This window comes from Cyprinodon tularosa, unplaced genomic scaffold, assembly GCF_016077235.1.
Source record: "Cyprinodon tularosa strain WSP-4 unplaced genomic scaffold, ASM1607723v1 ctg97, whole genome shotgun sequence".
NCBI classification, from domain to species: Eukaryota; Metazoa; Chordata; class Actinopteri; order Cyprinodontiformes; family Cyprinodontidae; genus Cyprinodon; species Cyprinodon tularosa.
In genome coordinates, this window is record NW_024039751.1 from 796,828 (window position 1) to 821,016 (window position 24,189).

The 24,189-nt window shown below is 40.3% G+C and overlaps 1 protein-coding gene across 1 annotated transcript in view; it reads left to right on the top strand.

The window, feature by feature from the left end:
• The window catches only part of drosha (drosha ribonuclease III), a 235,815-nt gene that overhangs the window by 106,560 nt on the left and 105,066 nt on the right, over nucleotides 1-24,189 (top strand). Inside the window, exons 21-22 of the mRNA XM_038275611.1 lie at nucleotides 11,654-11,753; nucleotides 17,137-17,239. Of these exons, the coding sequence (XP_038131539.1) occupies nucleotides 11,654-11,753; nucleotides 17,137-17,239 (203 nt within the window). The remainder of the gene's footprint in view (nucleotides 1-11,653; nucleotides 11,754-17,136; nucleotides 17,240-24,189) is intronic.

Below are 24,189 nucleotides of genomic sequence, written 5' to 3' on the forward strand. Positions count from 1 at the left end.
GATGAGGAAGCTGCCTTTGGAGGTGAAGCAGGGTTCTCATCTGAGACCCCCCCCTTGGAAGCCAAGAGTTCAGTTTGAGTTCTGTTTGTTCTTAATGTTGACTTTTCTATATGTTCTATGTTCATTGTTTTTAAGAGTGAGCGGGGATCCTAATAACCTTGTTGATATAATTAAGAAATATAAGTTAGATGAGTAGCAGGTTGATAAAATTGGTGTCAAACAACATTAATGGTTTGCATAGCCCAGTAAAAAGGTGGAAAGTCTTATCTAAATTTAAAAGAGACAGAGCCCAAATTGTTCTATTGCAGGAAACACATCTACCTGATAGTGAACATGATAAGTTGAACAGGATGGGTTTTAAACATGTATTTTATTCGTCCCACAGTTCTGGGAGGCGAAGGGGAGTGGCAATTTTGTTATCTGGAACTCTTAACTATGAACACATATCAGAATTCAAAGACAAAGAAGGTCGTTACATAATGATTACGGGCAGGATTGATGGTACCATGACCACCATTCTGAATATATACATCCCACCGGGCAGTGATTGGTCCCTGTATAGACGGGTACTCGAAATTGCAACAACTAAGAGTCAGGGAACTTTAATATGCAGTGGTGATTTCAATATCTTATTAAACTCCAAATTTGATTCTTCTAGTGGGAAAGGTGATGGACGAAATATTGGTAAGAGGATGGGTCACCTTATGGACGAGGTAGGACTAGTTGATGTATGGAGAGAACATCATCCTACTAATAGAGAATACACCCACTTCTCACACCCGCATAACGTATACTCTAGGTTAGACTACATTCTTGCATTCAAAAATGATTTGTTTAAAATTAAAACCTGTGAAATTGGCCCATGTACAATTTCTGACCATAATCCAGTTTATGCTGATATCTGTCTGAACAGGAAAAAAAGATCTACGTTATGGAGGATGAACACAAATATTTTAAACTCCCCAAACATTAAAGAGAATTTAAAAAAAGAAATAGAGAATTATTTAGTTCAAAATGATAATGAGGAGGTGTCTCCGGGAATCTTGTGGGATGCAATGAAGGCAGTGATTAGAGGGAAAATAATTAGTATATCTTCCCATCTTAAAAAAGAAATCATGCAAAAACGTAAATACCTGGAAGATAAACTGTTAGAACTTCAACATCAACACTCCGTGACTATGAATGACAGCACTAAATCTGATTTGGTAAAATTTAAAAAAGAATTAGATGACCTAAACATGATTGAAGTACAGAAAAAAATAATTTTTAACAAGCAGAAGTACAGTGATGTAGGGGGGAAATCACTAAAACTTCTTTCATATAAACTCAGAAAGCAGCAAGCAGAGAGGACTATACACAGAATAAGAAATCCCTTAAATGGTCAAATAGAAACCGATGAGGAGAAAATTCAACAATGTTTTGAGAATTATTATAGAAAACTTTACTCCCAAACCCAAGTAGATAATAATCAAGAGGTCTTCCCTTTCCTGTCTAAACTAGAACTACCAACAGTGACGGAGGAACACAATAAAGTGTTGGTATCCAAAATAACCAGAGAAGAAATTCACTCGGCAATTAAAAGACTAAAAGGGGGGAAAATGGCAGGGGCAGATGGATTTGGCCCAGAATGGTATAAAATAATGCAGGATCATTTGACTCCAACCTTGCAGAAAACATTTAATTGGGTGATGGAGGGAAAAACCATACCCCCCTCATGGAAAGAAGCAATAATCTCTATAATTAAGAAAGAAGGAAAAGATAGCCTAGATTGTAGCAACTATCGACCAATCAGTGTATTAAATATTGATTATAAGTTGTTCACTTCCATCATCTCTAAGAGACTTGAAACTATCCTACCCGGATTAATACACAATGATCAAACAGGCTTTATTAAACACCGACAAACTCAAGATAACATTAGGAAAGTTTTACATATAATGAACCAGGTTCATAGACAAAAAATAGAGACTTTACTGTTAAGTTTAGACGCCGAAAAGGCTTTTGATTCTGTGAGGTGGTCCTTTCTAGATCAGGTTCTCGAGAGATTTGGATTTGATAAATCTATAATAAATACTATATCGGGGTTGTATAGTAAACCAACAGCCAGAATCAAAATTAATGGAGACCTTACTGAATCATTCACACTCGAGCGAGGGACTCGACAAGGTTGCTGTTTGTCGCCACTCCTCTTCGCCTTGTTTATAGAACCACTGAGCCAGTGGATCAGACAGAGACAGGATATAATTGGAATAAGGACCAAAGGAGGGGAGCAAAAGTTGGCATTATTTGCTGATGACTTGTTGCTCGTTATATCTCATCCTACGCAGGTTCTCCCCAAAATAATGAAAATCTTACTTGATTTCGGCATATACTCGGGGTACAGGGTTAATGTGAACAAAACACAGGTACTAACGGTAAATTATGACCCACCAGCTGAAATTAAAAATTGCTATAAATGGAAATGGGAGGCCGATAGCGTTGGGTATCTGGGGGTGGTGATCCATCGTGACCCTACTAAAATGTTTGAAGCTAACTATGCCCCCTTGAACATAGCCATAAAGTCGGATATCCAAAGATGGAATGCCATGCCTTTCTTAGACCTACACTCCAGGATTGAGTCAGTAAAATTAAACATTCTTCCCCGATTTTTGTATTTATTTCAATCCGTGCCAGTTCCCGTACCGTCAAAACAATTTGAAGAATGGGATAAGATGCTGTCTAAATACATTTGGAAAGGGAAAAAAGCAAGAGTTAAATACAAAACTTTACAATTAAAAAAGGAAAAAGGGGGCTATGGGCTTCCATGTTTACGAGAATACTTTTGTGCAGCTCAGTTGAAACCTCTGATATGTTTATGCTGTCCGGATTACACAGCGGGATGGAAGAATGTGGAAGGGGAAACAGTCAAAACAATACCGATTAGAGCCATAATAGCTGACACAAAATTACAGAACAAAATTAATTTGGCAGACGAACCTATAACACAAGTAATGATATCTGCATGGAACGAAGCAATTAGAATCTGTGGCTCAGAAAATGCCTCTAAACTTTTAAAATGGTGCGCTTATGATTCGGAATTCATCCCAAATCAACATGATGACAGATTCATGAAGTGGATTTCAAAGGGCCTAACTAATTACTATTCTTTTGTCCACAAGGGGGCGTTCCAATGCTTTGAGACCTTGAAAAGAAAACATGATTTATGTGCAGATGACTTTTTTAGATTTTTACAGGTTAGAAATTATTTTAATAAAGATCTAAAAGTACATTTACATAATCTTAGTTTTGTGGAAACGTTTATATTACTAACCAAATCAAAATCAGGTAAAATTATCTCCAGGTTATACGACGCCATCCTGCGGTGTAAAAAGGACAGCACTGATTATGTTAAAGTGAAATGGGAAAAAGAAGCCAGCCTGTCGATTTCAGAAGAAGATTGGGACCAGATCTGTAAGATACCATGGACAATAACAAGATCGAAGGTTTGGCGTGAATTCTGCTGGAAGAATATTATAAGATTTTTTATAACCCCAAAGCAGAAACTATATCGGGGGAGGGGTGATACCTGCTGGAGGTGTGGAAGGGATGGTGCCAATCATTTCCATGTTTTCTGGCACTGCCAAGTGATTCAGCAATATTGGTCTAAAATCCATGAACATTTACAGAACGTATTCTCAGCTAAATTTCCTTTAACTTTTGAATGCATATTTTTATGTAACATCCCGGTAGACAAACTGAACCACAATGATCAGAAACTTCTGTTCATTTTACTGGCCGGGAGCAAAAAGGCCCTCACAAGAAAATGGCTTAAACGGGAACCTCCAACAATTGATGACTGGATAAGTGTAGTGAAAGAGATGTATGCACTGGAGAGACTGTCTTTTTCCATCAATGTGCAGAGAGACACTTTCTACAAGATATGGTCCAAGTGGACAGAATATGTCAAACCTGTTATACCTGAGTTTTCTTTATAAACCTTACTGTTATTCAGATTTATGGTCTAACTTGATTTGTGCTTTTTAGTTGATATTCAGGCTGCCCCGCCACTACCAGTTGTTTTTTTTTTTTTTTTTTTTTTTTTTTTTTTGTGTGCGTGTGTGTTCGGTTTTCTTTTTTCTCGTGTTAAAATTAGAAAACAGAGAAGGCATGTAAAAATACGAATATAACGAGTATATGTATGTAGTTGTATTGTAATGTGCTCTCTCAATAAAAATGTTAATATAAAAAAAAAAACTGTAGCATCAACAAGATAATTCTCAGTGTTTTTGGCTTAGAATTAGTTGTTCATCTTAAAATTGATGCATCTCATAAAATGATCATCAGGTTTTGCTTATTTTTAGAACTATTACTTCCAGATATCCTTCTGCTAAGAGAGCATCCCTTCTCCTCCTCCTGGGCAAGAAAAGATTACAGACTCATATCCTAGCTCCCCTTCCTTTGATACCCCCAAATAAAATGCTATGCCACCAACTCTAACTAACTGAATATACCTTGATGGCAATTTTTCTGGCCCTCAAGAGCCAAAAAGAACATATTGATTATATAAAATTGTGACATATGGTCTTTTCAAGTGTACAAAGTGACTAAAAATGCTAAATGTATTTAGGGTACATTTATAACATTATTTGAAATACCTTGTGCTGTTTTCTTAATGGGAATAATGAAAAGAAAAGTTTCATTTTTGCAGCTACAACCTACCATTTTGACCAGTTTTAAGACTTGAAGTGTTGAAGTGAGCCAGTATAAAGATGGGTTTGACACCCCAGGTAGCCAAGGCCAAAAGGGGGCGTTGGTGTCCAAACATTAAAACTCTAGACTTCACACAGCAATAACACCAACCTTACAGTTAGTTTTGGGGTTTTGGGAAGAGCTTAAATGGAAATTGGTTGTTAAATGGATAATTCAACATGACAACATGGTAACATTACGTGATATGTGTCAAATACAAACCCATCAGGGCGTAGATCTTGATGTAAATTCACTGGAAAGGCAAGAAGGATATTAATGAGGAAAGCAACCAGGAAGCCCCGGATTTCTCTGAAAAGGCTGCAGAGCTCAGGTGGGTAAGCCTGTCCACAGATTAGCGTTAAGTTAAACACATAACTGCAAACCGCACGTCCCCCTCCCCTTGAACATCCCTTGTCTATGATGAGACATGGTGGTGGCAGTATCATGCTTTGGAGATGTTTTGCTTCATTAAGTAGAGCGAAGCTACTTAGAGTTGATATGAGGAGCTTTACCTTGCAGGAGGATAACAACCCCTAACGTCTCCAGAAGTCGTCTGATACGAGATTTTACCTAAAAATGGGGGAAAATTGGCCTGAGTACAAAGAAAAACTGAAATTTCTTTAGAAGGCCACAAAACCCAGCTAGCCCAACCACTTTGGAGATTAAAAATAAAGTCTGGTTGACTGGAACGGAAACAAAGTCTGTTTTAAATCTTAAGCACAGCACAGTCATCATCTCTGATTATAGTTCCCCAGCCTCCCCCAATGCCCCCATCTTTGGAATGAATCGGGGGCTGCTTTAAATGCAGGTGCAGGGTTTCCTCACCTTGGTGGGGAAAAAGATGGAAGGTTTTGCCCAACAGAACAGCTTCTATCACAGAAATATAATTTGTAACCCGCATGGCCAACACTTCCACATCAGTGGGCACTGAGGATTAGGCTCTAATAGGAGCTCATTCTGGTACACAGACTTCTTCAGCTCCTTATGCACTAAGAACAGAGTTACAAGGAGGTCAGTTAGCCTCTGTTTCTCTCTGGATATATCTCAGCATGTTTTGGCTCCTTTTTCTCTTACCCTCTTCTTCCTCTCTTCTTTGATTGTTAGCGTCTGACGAGACATGCTTGGCCTGCGCTCTGGCCCTCTGAATTATTTATCAGCCCCTTGTCCAGTTAAATGGCTACAGCAGATCCAGGCAGCTGCCTCGTGCACGTTGCCCTTGGAGGCTCCGCGCGCCTCTGCTGTCCAGCCAAGAGAACATTTTGCACATGCGAATAGCCCCAAACGTGCAGGGGGGGGGAGTCTGTTCCGAACAGAGGGGACCTACAAGATGGGCAGATGATGTAAAAAAAATAAATCTAAGTGCAATCCTTTCCTGAAAAATGCATTTCTTTTTACACCCCTGAAAGTCGTCCGTGGTCAGGTAAGATACTGAATTAGTCATAATTATTAAAAATAAATGTCTTCAGAAGCAAATCTTTTCACATTTAAAAGAAAAAAAAAGGCACAAAATATTTTTGTTGTTTTTATTTGAGCCTTAAAATTGAGAAGTGAACTTATTTTGTCTGGAAACCGATTCAATCAGATTTAGATAAAAATGTCCCAATTTACTCAATACAGCTGATACTTTCAAACAGTGTCTCCGAGGTAATTATCTCCAATTACTCCAAGTGTTTATTCCAGGTTTTCTTCCATCTTTTAACAAACGGAGCTCATGTGGGGTTTGAATACGACAACAATGAAAAACCCAAAACCAGAACGCCACCTGCTTACCTCTTTCAGCGCTGATTGGAAATGACTGAATGAAACGGCCTGTTTTAATTCAGAATAAATCAAATGACACGCTGCGGTCATGGAGAGGCTGGACCGTAATGAAAATGGAGCGCCCTCGCCTGAGAACCCAGCTGTGGAACCGCTGAAGCGTCCTCGGCCGTCTCTTGGATCCAACGCGGCCTGGAGAAGAGGCTGTGTTGGAAACATAATTAGGCCATCTTGGAGAAGTTGGCGAAGGCAGGATCAGACAATAGAGGTTTCCTTCTTTATTGTGCATTTTCAGGTGGATTTCTTTTCAATATTTAAGTTTAGATTTAATTTCCCCTCTACTAGGGTTATTTTCCACTTTTTTAAAATAATTTTGACAAAAATCAAGTAATACAGTTTGAACTGTAACAACACAGGCTTGTTTTTCATCATTTAAGATGGAAAACGTTGAACATTCTTTTGCTTTTTCAATTCTTTTTACACTGTTTGAAATAAAACAAAAATACACCGAAACATTGGACTTAATTACAAACATCTATTGTGGTTCTGAAATCCGCCCAAAGTCGTTGAAGCGTCTCTTTCCACTACAGCAGAGACACCAAGGAAAGATTAAACATAAAACATAACATGCACAAATATATTGCCAAAGTTTTTTACCTCACCCATTCAAATTAGTGTTTTGTTTTTTTTGAAGTTTTTCGGCACTAGTGGCTTGTTTTTATGGACAGTAGGCTGACAGGAAAGGGGGTATGAGAGAAGGGGAGAGACATGCAGCAAAGGACCACACGTTGGATTCGAACCCAGGTCGCCCGCATCAAGGACTAAGACCTCCATATATGGGTCGTCTGCACTAACCACTGTGCCACCAAAATTATCTAGTTTTCCAATGACCTTCTAGACTACAGGTGTAAAGAATCAAGCACCTAGTCATGAAGACTTTGGCTACAAACATTTGTGTCGCTCTCAGGATCTTGGTGAATGCCAGCATTGAACTGTGAGAGGATTGCACCTCTGCAACACCTAAATATTCAACAGTCAGCTGTGTGAGAAGAAAAAATGGAGGTGTTCGGGAAGCTACTTGGCCACGAAGTGGTAGTCCATGTAAACTGATAAAGGAGAATCGGGGAAGAGTTTGCCAACTTTCTGCAGAGTCACTCTCTACACACCTCCACAATTCATGTGGCCTTCAATTTAATCCTAGAACAGAGCACAGAGAGCTCCAGGGGATGGATTTCCATGGTGGAACATAGGGGTGTAAATCCATCATGGAGATTCGATTGAGTATCGATTTCCTGACCCAACGATTCTATTATTTCCGATACTCAAGAATATACCACGATACGATTCCATTCGATTAATGGGTTCTTTTTTTTTCTTTTTTTTTTTTTTTTTACACCTTACAGGCTAGACAATGTTTCAAATTTGAAATAGATCAATGAAAGCTGTAATATCATTATGCATTTTTTTGAGAAACAACAGCAAATAACAGAAGTAGAAAAGTTGCACTCCATCTATTCCTAGTAAAACCTCATTCACTGAAAAATAATAATACCCCTGTGTTATAGATTCTGAAAGGCCTTGCATCAAAAAAATACTGCACAAATGAGTGCAATGAGTGCAATGCAATACCCCGGCTCCAGACGTCCCGCCCCCTCCGCAGACACTCCGCTGCACCTCTCCCAAATTGTAGCTGACCGCAGACAGGAGGCCAGCTTGTTTTGTTTTTATGACTGAAATTGCGGAAAACAACTCTTGAAGTTTGACCCGCTAGAAGAGTGAGGTGCACGAGAATGCAGGGACCCTTTTTCCACCTGGATCTCCGCTCTTTTTGGCCCTCATGTCCCTCCGTCGTCGACTAAACTCGCCCCCACTTCCTCTCCACCTCGGCCGTATCTAGACCCACAGCGTATAGCACAGACCACGCTTCAGTATTGAGCATACATCAAAAAATTTCTGTGTCAAGCTCACTGCAACACACTGCTGTAACAATATAACCAGGAAGCGAGGTAGGAGGACAAAATAGGTTTAGCGCCACCGCAGCATGGGAGGGAGAATTACACCCAGTACCCGGAGGAAAAGAAAAACATCAATACTCTTGAGGACGTATCGATGCATCGGATCGTCAGCTGTTGGATCGATGCATCGAGACAAAACTATTGTTTACACCCCTAGAGGAGCAGCTGCACCCAAGCCATACATCACCAAGTGCAATGCAAAGCCTCGGATGCAGTGGTGTAAAGCACGCTGCCACCCATCTTCATCTAGATGAAATGTGCATCTCCATCTACAAGTGTAATGGAGGAGTCTGCTTTTGATAGATACTTTACCTGACTGCATTGTGCCCAGTGTAAAGTTTGGTGGAGAGAGTATTATGGTGTGGTGTAGTTTTTCAGCAGCTGGTCTTTGCTCCTTACCTCTAGTGAAAGAATCTCTACATTTTCGTCATACCAAGACCGTTTGGGCAATTCCATACTCCCTGAACAGTTTGGATCTGTTCCCTTCCTCCTCCAACATGTCTGCACCAGTTACAAAAGCAAGGTCCATAAAATGGATGGAAGAGTCTGCTGTGGATGAACTTAACTGGCTTCAACCTGATAGAATACCTATGGGATGAATTAGACTAGAGACTGAGAAACAGGCCTTCACGTCTAAAATGCTTCTGGAAGAATGGTCAAAATCTCCCATCAATACATTTTGTATCAATAATAACATAATGTTTTTATTTTTTCCTTGACCATCTAATATTAAATGCGAGTCAAACTCAAACAGCTTTTAACGCACAGAAAACATGAAATCTTTGAGCAGCTCTTATGTCTGCTCTTTTATCTCCACATAGACGTTTTGTACATCATGACATCGCTAATTCTATGTTCGTACTCAGCATGTCTCCCATTGCTTAGGATATTAAAGTTTTCTTTTAAATTACCTCTTGAGTGCGTCGTGTGCACATTTAGACTCTAATACACTTCCACTTTATTTCAGCGCTGGCTCTTGCCAGACATGAATTACAGGATCTGTTTACCCTTTCACATCTCCTATATAAAAGACACGGTAGAAAGCTCTTCCACTGATGATTCAAATCGGTTTTGAAACCATTACCTCTAGTTTGAGCGGTGACTATTAGTCTGAGGCTTAAACGCTTGTCTGGTTACAAGAGTGATGTTTCTACAGTTCCCAGTGGGTTCTTCTGTTTTAATAAACCATTGATGCGATTGCGTTAACAAATCTCCTTAATTTGTTTTTAATGATTCAGCTGAAGAGTTGAACTATTTGTTAATTTTATATTTTATTGGTTTCTTTAATAGCTGTAGGGTGGAGCAGTGGGTTGCACTGCTACCTCGAAGCAAGAAGGTTCCGGGTTTTATTCCCGGCCCGGGATCTTTCTGCATGAAGTTTTCATGTTCTCCCTGAGCATGCATTGGACTCTCGGGGTACTCTGGCTTCCTCCCACAGTCCAAAAACATGACTATTAGGTTAATTGGCTTCTCTAAATTCTCCTTAGGTGTGAGTGTGTGAATGTTTTTTTGTCCTGTTTGTCTGTGTGTTGCCAACCTGTCCAGGGTGTACCCTGCCTCTTGCCTGTAGGCAGCTGGAGATCACAGGCACCCCTCCTGACCCCAGCATGGATAAGTGTGACGGAAAGTGGATGGATGATTTCTTTAATATTTAAATAATTATAAAAGGAATTATTTCCTTAGGAAAATATTAAATCATCTTTTTCATGGAGCATTCATGTATTTCAATAGACTTTCACATCTATGTGTTTCATAGTATATTTTGGACCTCTTTATACCGTAGGATTACGCCCCATTGATTATAAAAGCCATCCTGCCATTTCCCCTCTTTGAGAACCCCTGTGCTGAGTAACTACTGTCGGTGACAGTTGCTTAATAGGGATAGGAGGAGTGCTTTAAATGCTAGCATAACAACAGAAAATTGAGTGGAAGGAAAAACTTTTGAAGAAAAAGTTCCCCAAAAAAGTCAAGATTTTTGAGGAGCTTCTCAAAGTTGAAGACGGATGGAGGTCTGGAGACCAGCTGTCAGGAATTACATTTTGAGGAGCTTCCTTTTCCCCTGACAAGCTGTATTTAGAAGCTGATTTTATTTCTAATGGGAAAGAAGGAGAAGACGAGAAAAATAGAGCAGAGAAAGTGTGGTCTGCTGGAAGAAGTGTGGTGAACTGGTTAAAGAAAAGTGAAATGGTGCTCAAAGGTGACCCTGCACATTTAGAGGATGTTTGGCTCAACCTGCTGCTGTGAAGCAGGATTCTCCACCATGAACAGAATCAGAAATAATATGGATCCAGGCTCAAAATGAGCTCCTTGATATGTGCTTTATGGCTGAATGGCTTTGTCTCCATTCAAACCAGGTTTAAAGCCTTGCAGGGCAGCATAAAGCCCACTGCCAACATTAAGACAGAAAATAGAAAGAAAGAAAAGTCAGTTCAGGTGTTTTATAAAAAAAAAGTGAATAAGGAAATTGTTTATATACCAAACTGAACAATTGTCGTTCTCTACTTCAAAAAACACTTTAGATTTTAAAATGGGAAGCAAATTCTATTTTTTTTTTTATAACATAGATGCATAAACACCTCATTTTATTTCAGTGTTAAATGCTGTTTAAAGTGACATATTTTAACTAAAAATGTCTCTGGACTTTTACTGGTTGATGATTTTCTTTATTTGGAGCCCGTTGATTTTTAATTGACACCCCTGCACTAGGGTGTCTGCACAGCCACATTAAGTCAGGTTTAGCATAATTGCTCCTAATCATGGCCCTGAATTTCTGTATCTAGAAAAATGTATAAGTACGTAGACAGCCGCGCCTAAAAAAACGCATTGGATGAGCGACAACTTCTACTGGCGGGGATTCAGAAATATAAACATTTAGAGATATCTTATAGTTTGGTCCATATTTTATTAGGTACAGGGGAAAGCTGATGGAGTTGAACATTTGCACACTGCCCTTAAAGTAGGTGAATAGACTTACCATTAGAACCCACAAAAAAAATCCATCTGAAATGGTTTTACTTACATTGTGTGGTTTTGAAAACAAGAATTTAAAGGTTTAATGTTACTTATTTATTTTGTTTTTTCTCTTTTTGTTTGGATAAAAAGTGGAAAAGAAGAGAAATATGCATAAAAAATAATTTTCTCTTCATCCACAGTGTCCACCTCTATTACCTGTTCCCCAGTTTGGAGGAGGGCGGCCTGGCCACCTACAGGACGGCCATCGTTCAGAACCAGCACTTAGCCATGCTGGCCAAGGTAAGCCCCCTCCCTACCTCTGACTGAGCCTTTTATCTGCAGGTGAAAACAGTCAGAGGTCTCTGACTGAAGGCAGAGCCTGTGTGAGGCGCTGTTATTGTCTTCCATCCTGATGTTATGACTTCGCTGCTTTCTGAGGGCGCACAGGGGAGAAGAGTAATTTTGTCTTACTGCCATCCGTACCCGATTATTATGATTTTTTCTTCCTCTGCTCAGGTTTGTAATTGGAGTTAAAAGGTTGTTGTTTTGGAGCCTGGTGCGACCGGGGTCCCTGCAGACCCCCAGAGGTCTTCCTGAATCACTCTTCAGCTCCTGTTATCGCTCTGCCCTCCCCCGCTCCTCCCCCTCCTCTCTCGCTGGCAGCCCAGCCGCACTCACTGGCAATGTTTGTAAAGGAACACAACAATGATCGTCCCGTGATGTGGAGAAACCAATTAAAAACTTCAATCTTTCATGTCGCTCCCCGCTGAATACAAAGACGCAGCCGCCCGAATCTGCATTAGTGCCGTGTAGCAGTTTGCCTTGTTTCAATTTGCCGCTCGCGCTAAAGTGAGTATGATACAGTGTTCGCGGCTGCCAAGTTGTTTACCAGGGCTCCTCTGAAGCAGTCTGCTCAAGAACACTCGCAATTATCTCCCAGAAAGTATCTTCAGCGAGCGCCGGCACAATCCGCCACTTCACTCGCATGGCTTAAAAGTCAGAGCGGGTTCCCTCTGAGTTGGAGTATTTGTGAATTGTAGTTTAAATTCTGTGTGCAATTACGGGTAAGGGAGGGGGGTACCACCAACGGTTATCAGCCGTAATTAAAATGCACCCCGGCTGCTTTTTGTCTCTCTGCAGCGACGCCAGGAAAGTCAAGTCGGGCTACTTCTCTTTTGGCTGGAAGATGACTCGGAGAAAGTTCATCTAACGGGTCCAGAGTGTTTTTTCACTGCTGTTGTTCTCCTCGTTTCCCGTCTGTTTTTCTAGGTTTGGAGGAAGAACATTGTTTCTAATTTACCGACTTGATTAAAAGTTTGCATCAGAAACCATAAAAGCAGATTTTTAAACTGTAGATGGGATTGTTTTCTTTAGATCAGGGTGTCAAACTCAAACCCACAAGAGCTGGTAACACATCAGCTGGGTTCTCCAGAGTCCTGTTAATGACCTAATCAGGTGTTTTAAAGCAGAGGCTTGTTTAAAATGGGAAGGACTGAATTTTGACACCTGTGCTAAAGATGCTCCTTCATTTAAGTTACTTTATTTTCTAGAGCTTAAACAATTAATGGCAGTAATCGATTATTGAAATAATTTTCAATCAATTTAGTAATCGATTAATCGTTAACTGGAATATAGAGACTGTAAAACATGTTTTTAGCTGGCAGAGCAACCCACTAGAGCAGCAATTATATTAAAATTCTTAAAAAACAATATAAACATTTTGCATTTTTGATAAAATATTTTTCTCCTCTCAATATTCTTTATGCAGCAAGTGGAAAATGTTTAGTTTCACCTGGTCTAATTTAGCAAGAGTCTTCATTCAGCAACTTTTGACTCTCCAAATATTAATTGATTTATCGAAAAAACAATTGACAGATAATTTGATCAGGTAAAATTAGTTCAATCCCTATTATTTCCCTTCTTTCTTTTCTAATTGAACTTAATTGATCTCACATTGGAAATATTTACCTCTGCATTTAACCCATCCCCTTGAGGAGCAGTAGGCTGCCATCTTGCAGCGCACAGGGAACAGTGTGGGGTTAAGGGTCTTTGCCCTAACCACTAGGCCACCACTTCGCCCCCCCCCATTCATTTTCCTTCTTTGCAGCGATTGGGATGGTCGACCCATTTTGATCAAAGCTGCAGTGGTCAGATGTTTTCTCACGTTTTACTGTAGAAACACTGGAAACAGATTTTAACCATTCAGTGTGTTCTCTACAGTTGGTGTTAGGTGTTTTCTATAGATTTTCTGTTTGTATCTCTGCTACAATTGCAGAAATCCTACGGTTCATTTAGATATGATCTTTTTGTTTAATATTTGCCTCTCTATTAACTGTTTTTTTAGCTCATTAATGTTTGCAGGCACTCTGTGGGTTTATTAAGGTCCCAGAACAGGATTTAAATCAGGTTTAGGTTTGGACTTTGACTGGTCCGTTGAACTTTTTGATTCTTTACTTCTTTAGTCTCTTTGTTGAAGATTTTCTCTTGTGAGTTTTGAACCTTTGTCCTAATGTAGCCCAGTGGGCTCCAGGATTCAGCTGGTGGATAAATTTGACTCTAGAATAATTAGGTCTGCTCAGGAGTTCATGTCCCAGTCATCTCCAGCTCCACAGTTGGTATTGAATGTCAGCTGATTTGCTGCTTTTGTTTTTCTCTAAGCTTGATGCCGTGTATCATGATCAAAGATCTATGATCTCCTCTACCCTAAAAGACCTTCCCTAAGTCTTGTGTTATATTAAAATCAAACTTTTCTGAATCAAGAAATGCTTCCCTGTCCTTCCTATTGAGAAGAGCATTCATAATAAGCCTCACTGGTTAAAAGTAACTGCTGCCAAAAAAAAAATAAAAAATCTGTGGTTGATCAAAATCTGGTGATTTCCAGCTTGATCCTTCCTGCAGCAGTGACCAACCAGAGACTCCAAATTAAATAGTTTTCGGATCAGCAAATGTGTCTGACGTGTTTCCTCCAGTGGGTAGCACCGCTGCCTTGCAGCCAGAAGTTTCTGGGTTAGATTCCAAGCCCGAGTCTTTCTGCTTGGAGTTTGCATGTTCTCCCTGAGCATGCCTGGGCTCTCCCTGGGTACCCCAGCTCATCCCACAGTCCAAAAACATGACTGTTAGGTCAATTGGCTTCTCTAAATTCTCCTTAGGTGAGAGTGTGTGTGAATGGTCGTTTGTCTCTGTGTTGCCCTGCGAACTAGTGACCTGTCCAGGGTGGAATGGATGGATGTTTGGGTTGGATGGAGGGATAAGCAGTCAATACAACCAACTAATATTGTTTTTTTTTTGTTTTTTTTGTCTATGAAAATTTAAATTGTGGAAAATCTGGATTGTTTTTCCACCAAAGCATTTTTTGGCTTCCATAAAAGTTGACATCAGTTCATCAGTTTTATTTCATAGATTTCTACTGATAACCTAGTTAACTGCGTGGCACCGCTGGCCAGAGATGGCAAAAGTACTCACTTTCCGTACTTGAGTAAAAGTACAGATACTTGTGTTAAAAAATACTCTGGTAAAAGTGGAAGTACTGATTAAACTTCTTTACTCAAGTAAAAGTAACAAAGTACAGGCTTGTAAATTTACTCAAAGTATAAAAGTAAAAGTAGAAACCACTTTTTTCATGCCGTTGCCTACATTTTAATGGATGTCTGCCAATAGGACTAGATCTCCATTGTGTTCATTTTCAATCATCTCGTCGTCCATGCTACTATGCTAACGCCACCGCCACCAAGCTGCAATAATTTGCCGCGAATGAATACCGCCGAATCTGTCGATTCATCTTGTAGTGGTGCGTCAAATGCAACGTAGATTCCCATCCAATTAGATTGAATTTGGTATTGATGACGTGAAAAATAATAACGGTAACTCCATTGAAATGATTCAAAACTAAAGTAACGAGACAATTTTTTTAAATATAAGGAGTAGAAAGTACAGATATTTGTGTAAAAATGTAAGGAGTAGAAGTAAAAAGTCGCCATAAAAATAAGTAGTAAAGTAAAGTAAAAATATCAGAAAATCTACTTGAGTACAGTAACAAAGTATTTGTACTTCCTTACTTCCCATCTATGCCGCTGGCTGCTTGTTTTTCAAACATTTCCACAGCTTGGATTTCTTTGCCCTTTAGATTAAGGTCACCTCTCGAAGGGGAGAATTGAAATAAAAGCTATTTTTGAAAGTAATGTAAGCAATTTGTCATTTTTACTGAACTTGGGTAAGAAAAAACGATTAATCAGATTTGGTAGAAGAAAAATAAACAGCTTTTTCCACCTTTTAGCCCAGCATTAGATGGAGTACATAAAGCCAAGGGGCTTTAAAAAGCAGCTCTATTCTCTAGAACATGTATTTATTTGTATGTTTTTCATTTAGCTGAGATGGCGAGATCAAAACTTTGAGCAGATAACAGGAAGGCTAAGTGGAGCTTTTTAATGTTAAGGAAATGTCTGAATTTAGAAATATTGCTGAAATTTATGTTATCTTAGATACAGAGTGCGCCGACCGTTTGACTGTAAAAGGAGAGAAGTTTTAGTAATTAGGAGGCGAACAGATCAACTGGCTCCAATTTCCTCGATACATGTGAAGCTGATTTTATCCACTGATCATTTCTTCTTTGATCATTGAAAATCAGCCCCTTTCAGTCTTCTGATATTTTTATACACTTCCTAATCTTCTGTTGAAGCTAGTGTGTATTGCTCTCGGGTTTTGCTCACTGTTTTTCAATAAAGCTGGATTGGAGCATTAAAGGGACTTCTGTGACCTTACAATGCCAGAAGGAAAACTAAAATGTAAATCGGCAAATAAAGCAATTTTAAGATGGATGATCAACTAGAAAACTGTGATCAGTGCAGCCCTAATGGTAATCCATCTAGTTATTTATTTTAAACAGTTCATTTTCTTGGCAGAATCTGGGACTCTTTTAAAGGTCCAGTGTATCCTAAATATTTCCCACCATTATCTTTCCCTCTGTTGAATGTTAAACCTTCAGGGTGCATTAAAATTGATTCAGACTGCTGATGCTTCACTGCCTCGGCATTGTGTCACCCATTTTAAATGATCCCAACAGAACTGGTCAGACTTTACAGTTTGACAGGTTTTTGTTAAACAGCTGACATAGATTTTCTTCTTCTGGGGTTATGCGCATCAATTTAAAAGTTTTTCAGAACCCCCCCCCTTTTCGATTAGTTATTATTCCACCTGAACACTTAGAGGAGAATGTCCGGTTTTATCCCTGTGACTAAATGTGCAGCAGTAAAATCATAGGATATAACCCATTGATCGAACGGCATCAGGAGAAGGTTTTCTGCTGAGGTCTGTTTCTGTGTAAAGTAACCAAGCGGTACGAGAGCCTCTCAGAGAAAAATGAAGGTCACAGCTGTTGTCTTTTACATTTCATCCCGGGGTTATCCGTCGTTTTCCTGTTTTCTCTGTGCGAGTTTGTGAGTAAACGTTTTTCCTCACGCCACAGCTGGACAGCACATGGAGCAGATCTGTCAGAACCGTGAAGTAGAACCTTTTCCAACAAGAGCAATCAACTTTTTCATTTCCCTAGAGGTTTTCTTTTTTTTCTCCCCCTAATAGTCCTACATGAAAATGTGCAATATTCTATTCTTTTTCTTCCTCTTGCAAGCAGCTATTACAGAGGTGTCAGGGTGCAGCCAGCTGATATGAATGTGTCTGCCTTCCCCAGAAGCTGGAGTTGGATCGCTTCATGCTCTACGCCCACGGACCCGACCTGTGCCGGGAGTCGGACCTTCGACACGCCATGGCCAACTGCTTTGAGGCGCTTATTGGTGAGATTCCACTTGAAATACGTAAAAATTTCTCAAATTAAGTGTATTTACCCTCAATTTGTGTAGGTAAATGATTTAGTTTGCTAATGGAATGCGTATCTTTACTACCGTATTTTCACGACCATAAGGCGCACCGTACTAAAAGGCGCACTCTCAATTATGTGTCCCATTTCTGTATTTAACACACACATAAGGCGCACCGGACTATAGGGCGCGTTTTTTATATACAGGTACATGTCCTCTACTACCTTTAAATACCTCTACTGCGTATTTAAAAATACAGCGGGGGCAAAACTGAGTATGACTGTGCTTTATTCATGTATTTATTAAAAAGTATTAATCAAACCTGGCAGCTGGCCGTGAGACAGACACATCGCAGATGACACAGCGCTGTGATCACTCCTAAATTTACTTAAAATCCTGAAACCTGCCGATGGAATATGTTCGCTTTTATTACCGGTATCCTGGTGCCTGCAGTTTAAATTATTTAGATGAAAAACACCTGCCAGCAGCCGCGGTGAACCCAGAGGCTGCTGATGAAAGGATTTCTCCTGTCGGCGCACCGCTGGTATGTGGGGGTCTGAGCGGCTCCGACAGAAATAGATAATCTGGATAAACTGACTGCAATTAAGTTTTTAGGTGGACTTTCTCACTTAAAAACATATTAAAACTACTTTATTCCCACTGATCACAGCAAATATAGCTGCAAGATTTAGATTATTTAGATGAAAAAACACCTGCCAGCCACCGCGGTGAAGAGGAGGAGACGCGCCCAGAGGCTGCTGTTGAATTAAGTTTTCAGGTAGAAAAATAGAGCGGGAGCAAAACTGAGTATGATTGTGCTTTATTCATGTATTTATTACAAAGTATTAATCAAACCCATCAAAGTCATCATCCTCTGTTTCTGAATAAAACAGCTGCGCTAAATCAGACATGCCAATTTCCCCTTCTTCGCTGTCAGTCACTTTCCGTGCAGCGCAGCTCCTCAGAAATAATGCCGGCTTTTGCAAAAGCTTGTACAACAGAGCCAGCAGACACGTTAGTCCAAGCATCTACAATCCATCCGCAAACTGTGGCGTAACTTGCCCGGCGCTGCCTTCCACTTATCCTGAAACGGTGGTCTCCGTCTGTCATCCATCGCTCCCACGCCGCTCGCAGCCTTACTTTGAACGGCCGCTTCACACCGATGTCGAGCGGTTGAAGCTCCTTTGTCAGACCTCCCGGGATAACGGCGAGCACAGTATCCATTTGATTCACCTTTTTTTTCACATCGGCTGTGAGATGGGCACGCAGCGATGGTGATGCGTGGAAAAAACCACCTGGTCTCCTCACATAGGCTACACCTCCCTCAGCTACGCTTTCTTCATCTCCTCATCCATCCAGCCTTTTCCATTTGCGTTAATATCATATGTCATCAGAGCGCTGTGTCTGTCTCGCTGTCAGCTCCCAGATCAGCTTCTCTGATTGGTTGATGCGGCGCGTCCAGCAGCAAAACTTCAATCTTTCCATCTCGAGCAGCAGCAGCGCGTTGGCAGATGCTTAAACGCTCCTGCTGCTCAAAACGCGCTGCAGGACCTTTTGCTGCGCCTATACGCGCGTCAACCATTTACTTTGCATGTAAACTCGGTGCTTCTGCTGCACCTGCTGGGTCCGGTTCACACCGATGTCGAGCGGTTGAACAGCGAGCACAGGGTTAATTTGTTTCCCCATGTTTTTCACATCAGCTGTGAGATGGGCACGCATGGAGTTACATATTAACAGCGATGGTGATGAGTGGAAAAAAAACCCACCTGGTCTCCTTACATTCAGCCACTCTTTCATCATCTCCTCAATGAGGTGGTCTCAAAAGTCGCAGTTACAACACACATAGGGCGCACCGCACCATAGGGCGCACTGCACATTTTGAGGGGAAAAAAAGACGTTTAAGTGCGCCTTATAGTCGTGAAAATACGGTATTAAAAAAAGATAATTAGATATCATGCAATTGAAATAAGACAATATAACTGCGTTTCTTTATTTTAAAGTCGTAGGGAAGCGGCTGTTCCAACTGTTGAGTTTCTGAATTCTCCCGGGTGGTGCCCGACTTTACACGAGTGAATAAAGTGAATGTGATTGTTCGATTATCAAGGGGGCAGGATTGTTGTGGCGGAAGGTTAGCAAGCAAATTTGGTTGTGGCCGGTTTGTCGGATGCATATTGCTAACCAGTTAGTAACTTAGTTCTAGTAGGTTCCCAATGGCAAATTACATTGCGACCAAGTAACACTTAGCAACGACACTGTCAAGGAATGCTAAATGATTCTTATTTCTTATTTCAACCGTTGCGTTGAAACCGTTGCGCCACATGAATCAAGATGCTATGACTGAAATAATTTTATTGAGAGATGAGCATTGGTATATGATTGGCCGAACTTAGGTGTGCAAGCTTACGTATAACTAACTGACCTGCATAAGATAACGAAAAGAACCCCACAGATTTTAAGACGTCTGACAAAGAGTACATTTATATACATGTTTAAGCCAGAATTATTTGACATTTAAGTATGACTTCCCTATGACTTTAAAGGAGAACGCCGTTGTTTTTTCATTGGCCTCTTGATTTTACGTTAGTACTAGGGATGCACGATATTGGGATTTTGGCCGATATCCGATATGCCGATATTTTAAAACTCATGTAGCTGTTAAAGCTGGACAAAAATAAGTAGTCATTGAAAATAGCAGTTTTGTTATCCATTTCTGACACTTTGAAAAATAATATACTCAAATATATTTTCATATGCTGATATCAAATAGATTTTTAAAAACGCGGTATCGATCTATTTTACTTTCAAAATCTCATGAAATTTCATCGTTCTGTTACAAACTCGTGATATTTTGCCACTTCTTGTGAGATTTTGTTAGTAAAATAGATCGATACCGCGTCAATATATCAACATATAAAAATATGGCAAAATTTCGTGAATTTTTTTGGGATTTTGTAGCATAACGATGACATATAGCAATATTTCATTAGTAAAAGAGATTGATATGGTGTTTTTAAATGGCAATATATCAGCATATGATTAAAAAAGACGTTTTTGAGGAAGAAGTAGTAGTATTTTTTTTTTTTTTTTTTTTAGACTTTAGAAACTCAGAAGCTGATCAAATATCGGGTTAAATATCAGTGGGGTGGCCGATGTCCGATATTCAGTTTTAAGGCCGATACAGGCCGATACTGATAGGGGGCCGATTATATCATGCATGCCTAGTTATTACATCATGTTCTACTCACCCATATGAGTTAGTGTAACATCTTCCTATGGGCAACGACTTGAAGGCAAAAAACTGAACTGTTCATAATTTATTCTTTATGGTACGCCAGCATTCATAACATGTAGGCGAATCACTGTCCCCAAGACATCAGCCGTTATATTTTTTATGTTTATATCTTTTAAAAACAAAGCGGCGTGTGTCTGACATCCGCGCATGCGCACTGGAGTCGTAACTGGCAGCCTGGGCCACAAACGGCTATGCTCTACCCCTTCTATTCATTCAGCTAGCTAATCTGAATCATTCAATTCCATTTCGAGAGCGAGATCATCTGTGGTAGTAGCACTAGACATCTTCCAGGCATGTGAGTAAAACTAGCAGCAGTTCAGCGGACAGGAAGAATGAACGGTAGCTGGCGTGCAGATGACGTCATACACGCGATATAAATATAGATAGATATAAATATAAAAAATATAATTGCGGATGTCTGGGGGACATGGATTCACTTCATTTGTTCGTTATGAATGCTGACGTACCATAAAGAATAAATTATGAACAGTTAAGTTTGCGCCTTCAAGTCGTTGCCCATAGGAAGACATTACTTAGATATAACCTAACCGAATATTTTTAGAACGGCTCCAAATGACACAAGACTTATAGGGGTGAGTAGAACATGATGTAATAACGTAAAATCAAGGGCCAAATGTAAAAAAAACGGCGTTCCCCTTTAAGTGCAAATTATCTTGGTCCATTAGCAAAATGTCTGTTTTACCTCCTGAATTCAAGAAAATATTCAATAAGAAAAAATGATTTATCTAGATTTTGATTTTTTCCAGTGTTGGATAATAATGGAGGGAATGATTGATCTTAAAGAAGCAGGAACATGTATAAAAAAAAAACTATAAGATTATTATTAGAGCTGGGGACAGGAAACAGGATTTTCTGTCTAATCCGTCCCTCTGATTCCCCTTTGGGGAAAGTTTGCTTCAGTCCGCACTGGTTGTGGTGAGTCAGCAGGGAGAGTCGACACAAAAATCTGCTGGAGGGAGAGGAGGCTGCAAGTGTGGGAGGTAACCTGACCTAACCTCAGTCACAGTCAAACAAACATGTTGGAGTCATCTGAGACCATTCTGGGACTATTCTGGACCCATTTGGGTAGGGCAAGCGGATCACTGACCCGAAAGCAAACTCATGTTTCCAAAGGCCAATGAAAAGGAGGAGATGAGTTGTTTTTATTTAAGCCTATTATTATTGTCTCTCCTACATCAATGGTCAGAATATAAATCCTGGTTAAATTCTGGTCAGAAAATCAGAAAACTTTAACTCCCAATACTGATCGTTTTCCATCACAGGCTAAGTTGCACAATTACTTGTAAAGCATATGCTCTGTGTGGGTGGGCTAGCTGCACAGCTGTGTGTTCTGGCTGCACCGTTAAACCTAATGAAGGCATACAGAAAATCAAGCACTGCTTGATCAGTTACTGCGACATAAGTTACAAAACACTATCCACATCAATGCCAGGGAGCTGGCATTCTAACGGGTGCTAGCTATCCCAATATGTGACCAAACCAAAAACAAAAGCATTAAAAAACTAGTCTAATTTTTTAAAGCATACATTAAATATTTTCCGCACGGTGATCTAAATTCTAGCAAGAAGGTTCCAGGTTTGATTATCTGCCCGGGCCTTCTGCATGGAGATTGCATGTTCTCCCTGAGCATGCTTGGGTTCTCTCCTGGTACTCTGATTTCATCCCACAGTCCAAAAACACATTGATGGTGGCAAGCTACATTGTAGCCACAGCTGCCCTGGGGCTCACTGACAGAAATGGGGCTGCCGTACACTGGCGCCACCGGGCCCTCTGACCACCATCAGTAGACAATGTAGGTGAAGTGTCTTGCCCAAGGACACAACGACACTGAAAGTCGGAGTCGGGGTTTGAACTGTCAATCCTTCGATTTCAGGGCAAACTCCTTCATCCAACGGCACTTGGGTTTATTGGCTTATCTAAATTCTACTTAGCTGTGAGGGCAGTTGAGTTGCCCTTTTACTGGTGACCTGTCCAGGGTGTACCCCGCCTCTTACCCATAGACTGCTGGAGATAGGCACCACCCCCCAAACACCAGATGTCATTTAGATGTTAGTTTTAGGCTAAATCTGTTCGGTCCATTATAGTCTTGGTTTAGTCCAGAAAAACTTGTTGAAAATTGGGCTGGGTTTGGATAGACGTTGGATAGACGCAAAAAAAACAGTTTTATATGTATTTTGTTTGATAGATTGTCTTTATTGATCTCAAGGAGGAGAAATTTACATGTTACCTCAGCTCAAATAGTCAAAAGAGAGGAATGTGCCAAAGGAAGAAAAAGGTACATGGGATATATAGTGCGTCCACATATGATCATTATACAAGCTTATTGCACAGGCTTCTTACATGTTTATTTATATTGATGGATATTTATGTATATAATTATTGCACTGTGTGTCAAATATAGAGAACCAGGTTATGAAACGATCTGAAAATCACAGCTTTGTCTTTTCTACCAAATCTAGACATTGTTTGGACGTAAATCATGTCACCTTTACTATTTTTTTTCAACCAATTTTTGCTCGTTGCACACGACCCTGATGGAATAAGCTGGAAAAGATGGATAGATGTGTTAAATTACATATTGACACCATAGAGCAGGGGTGTTAAACTGGTTCCAGAAGGTCCATCTGGCTGCAGGTTTTCTTCCCAAACCAAGCAATAAAGCAGACTCCATTCATCTCATCAAGTCATCATGTTAAAGGAATAGTACACCCAAAACATGATTAGCCTTCATTTTCTACTCACCCCCATGCTGAACAACACCCTGGAGTACTTTTTTGATATCTCAAATGCATCTGGAGATCTGGGAGGCTTCTTGCTGTCTGCTGACATTCAAATAATGGAGGTCTATGGCGCCCGAGGCAGAAAGGTCCATAAAAGTCCACAGAAAACGTGTCAATATTCCTCCATACTGCTCGTCCAATGTATTCCAAGTGTCCTGAGTGGGTAACGTCCATAATTTACTCGAAACGACCAAACCAGATGAAAGTGCGCATTCAGCTCGGCAAAGAACTCATGCTCTTCCTCAACACTGAAGTCCTCAGACATTTTTCTTTCGTTGTTTCTTTCTTTGCACAGGTAAACAGCACATTTCTTCTTCTACGCTTGCATTATCGGCAGAGCAGACGCTGTATGCGCACTTTCATCTGGTTTGGTCTGCCGCGGTTTCCGTAGACTCGTGAATGCGCTTTTAGGAAATCCTATACACTACTGTTTATGCTCTAAAAACATTCTAAATGACTTCGTTTCGAGTAAATTCTGGATGCTACCCACTCAGGACACTTGGAATATATTGGACGAGCAGTATGGAGGAATATTGACACGTCTTTTGTGGACTTTTATGGACCTTTCTGCCTCGGGCACCATAGACCTCCATTATTTGAATGTCAGCAGACAGCAAGAAGCCTCCCAGATCTCCAGATGCATTTGAGATATCAAAAAAGTACTCCAGAGTGTTGTTCAGCATGGGGGTGAGTAGAAAATGAAGGCTAATCATGTTTTGGGTGTACTATTCCTTTAAGACTGGCCTCACTGGATGAGATTACTGGAAACTGGCGTGCTACTGCTTGGTTGGAAAGAAAACCTGCATCCACATGGCCCTTTATGGAACCAGTTT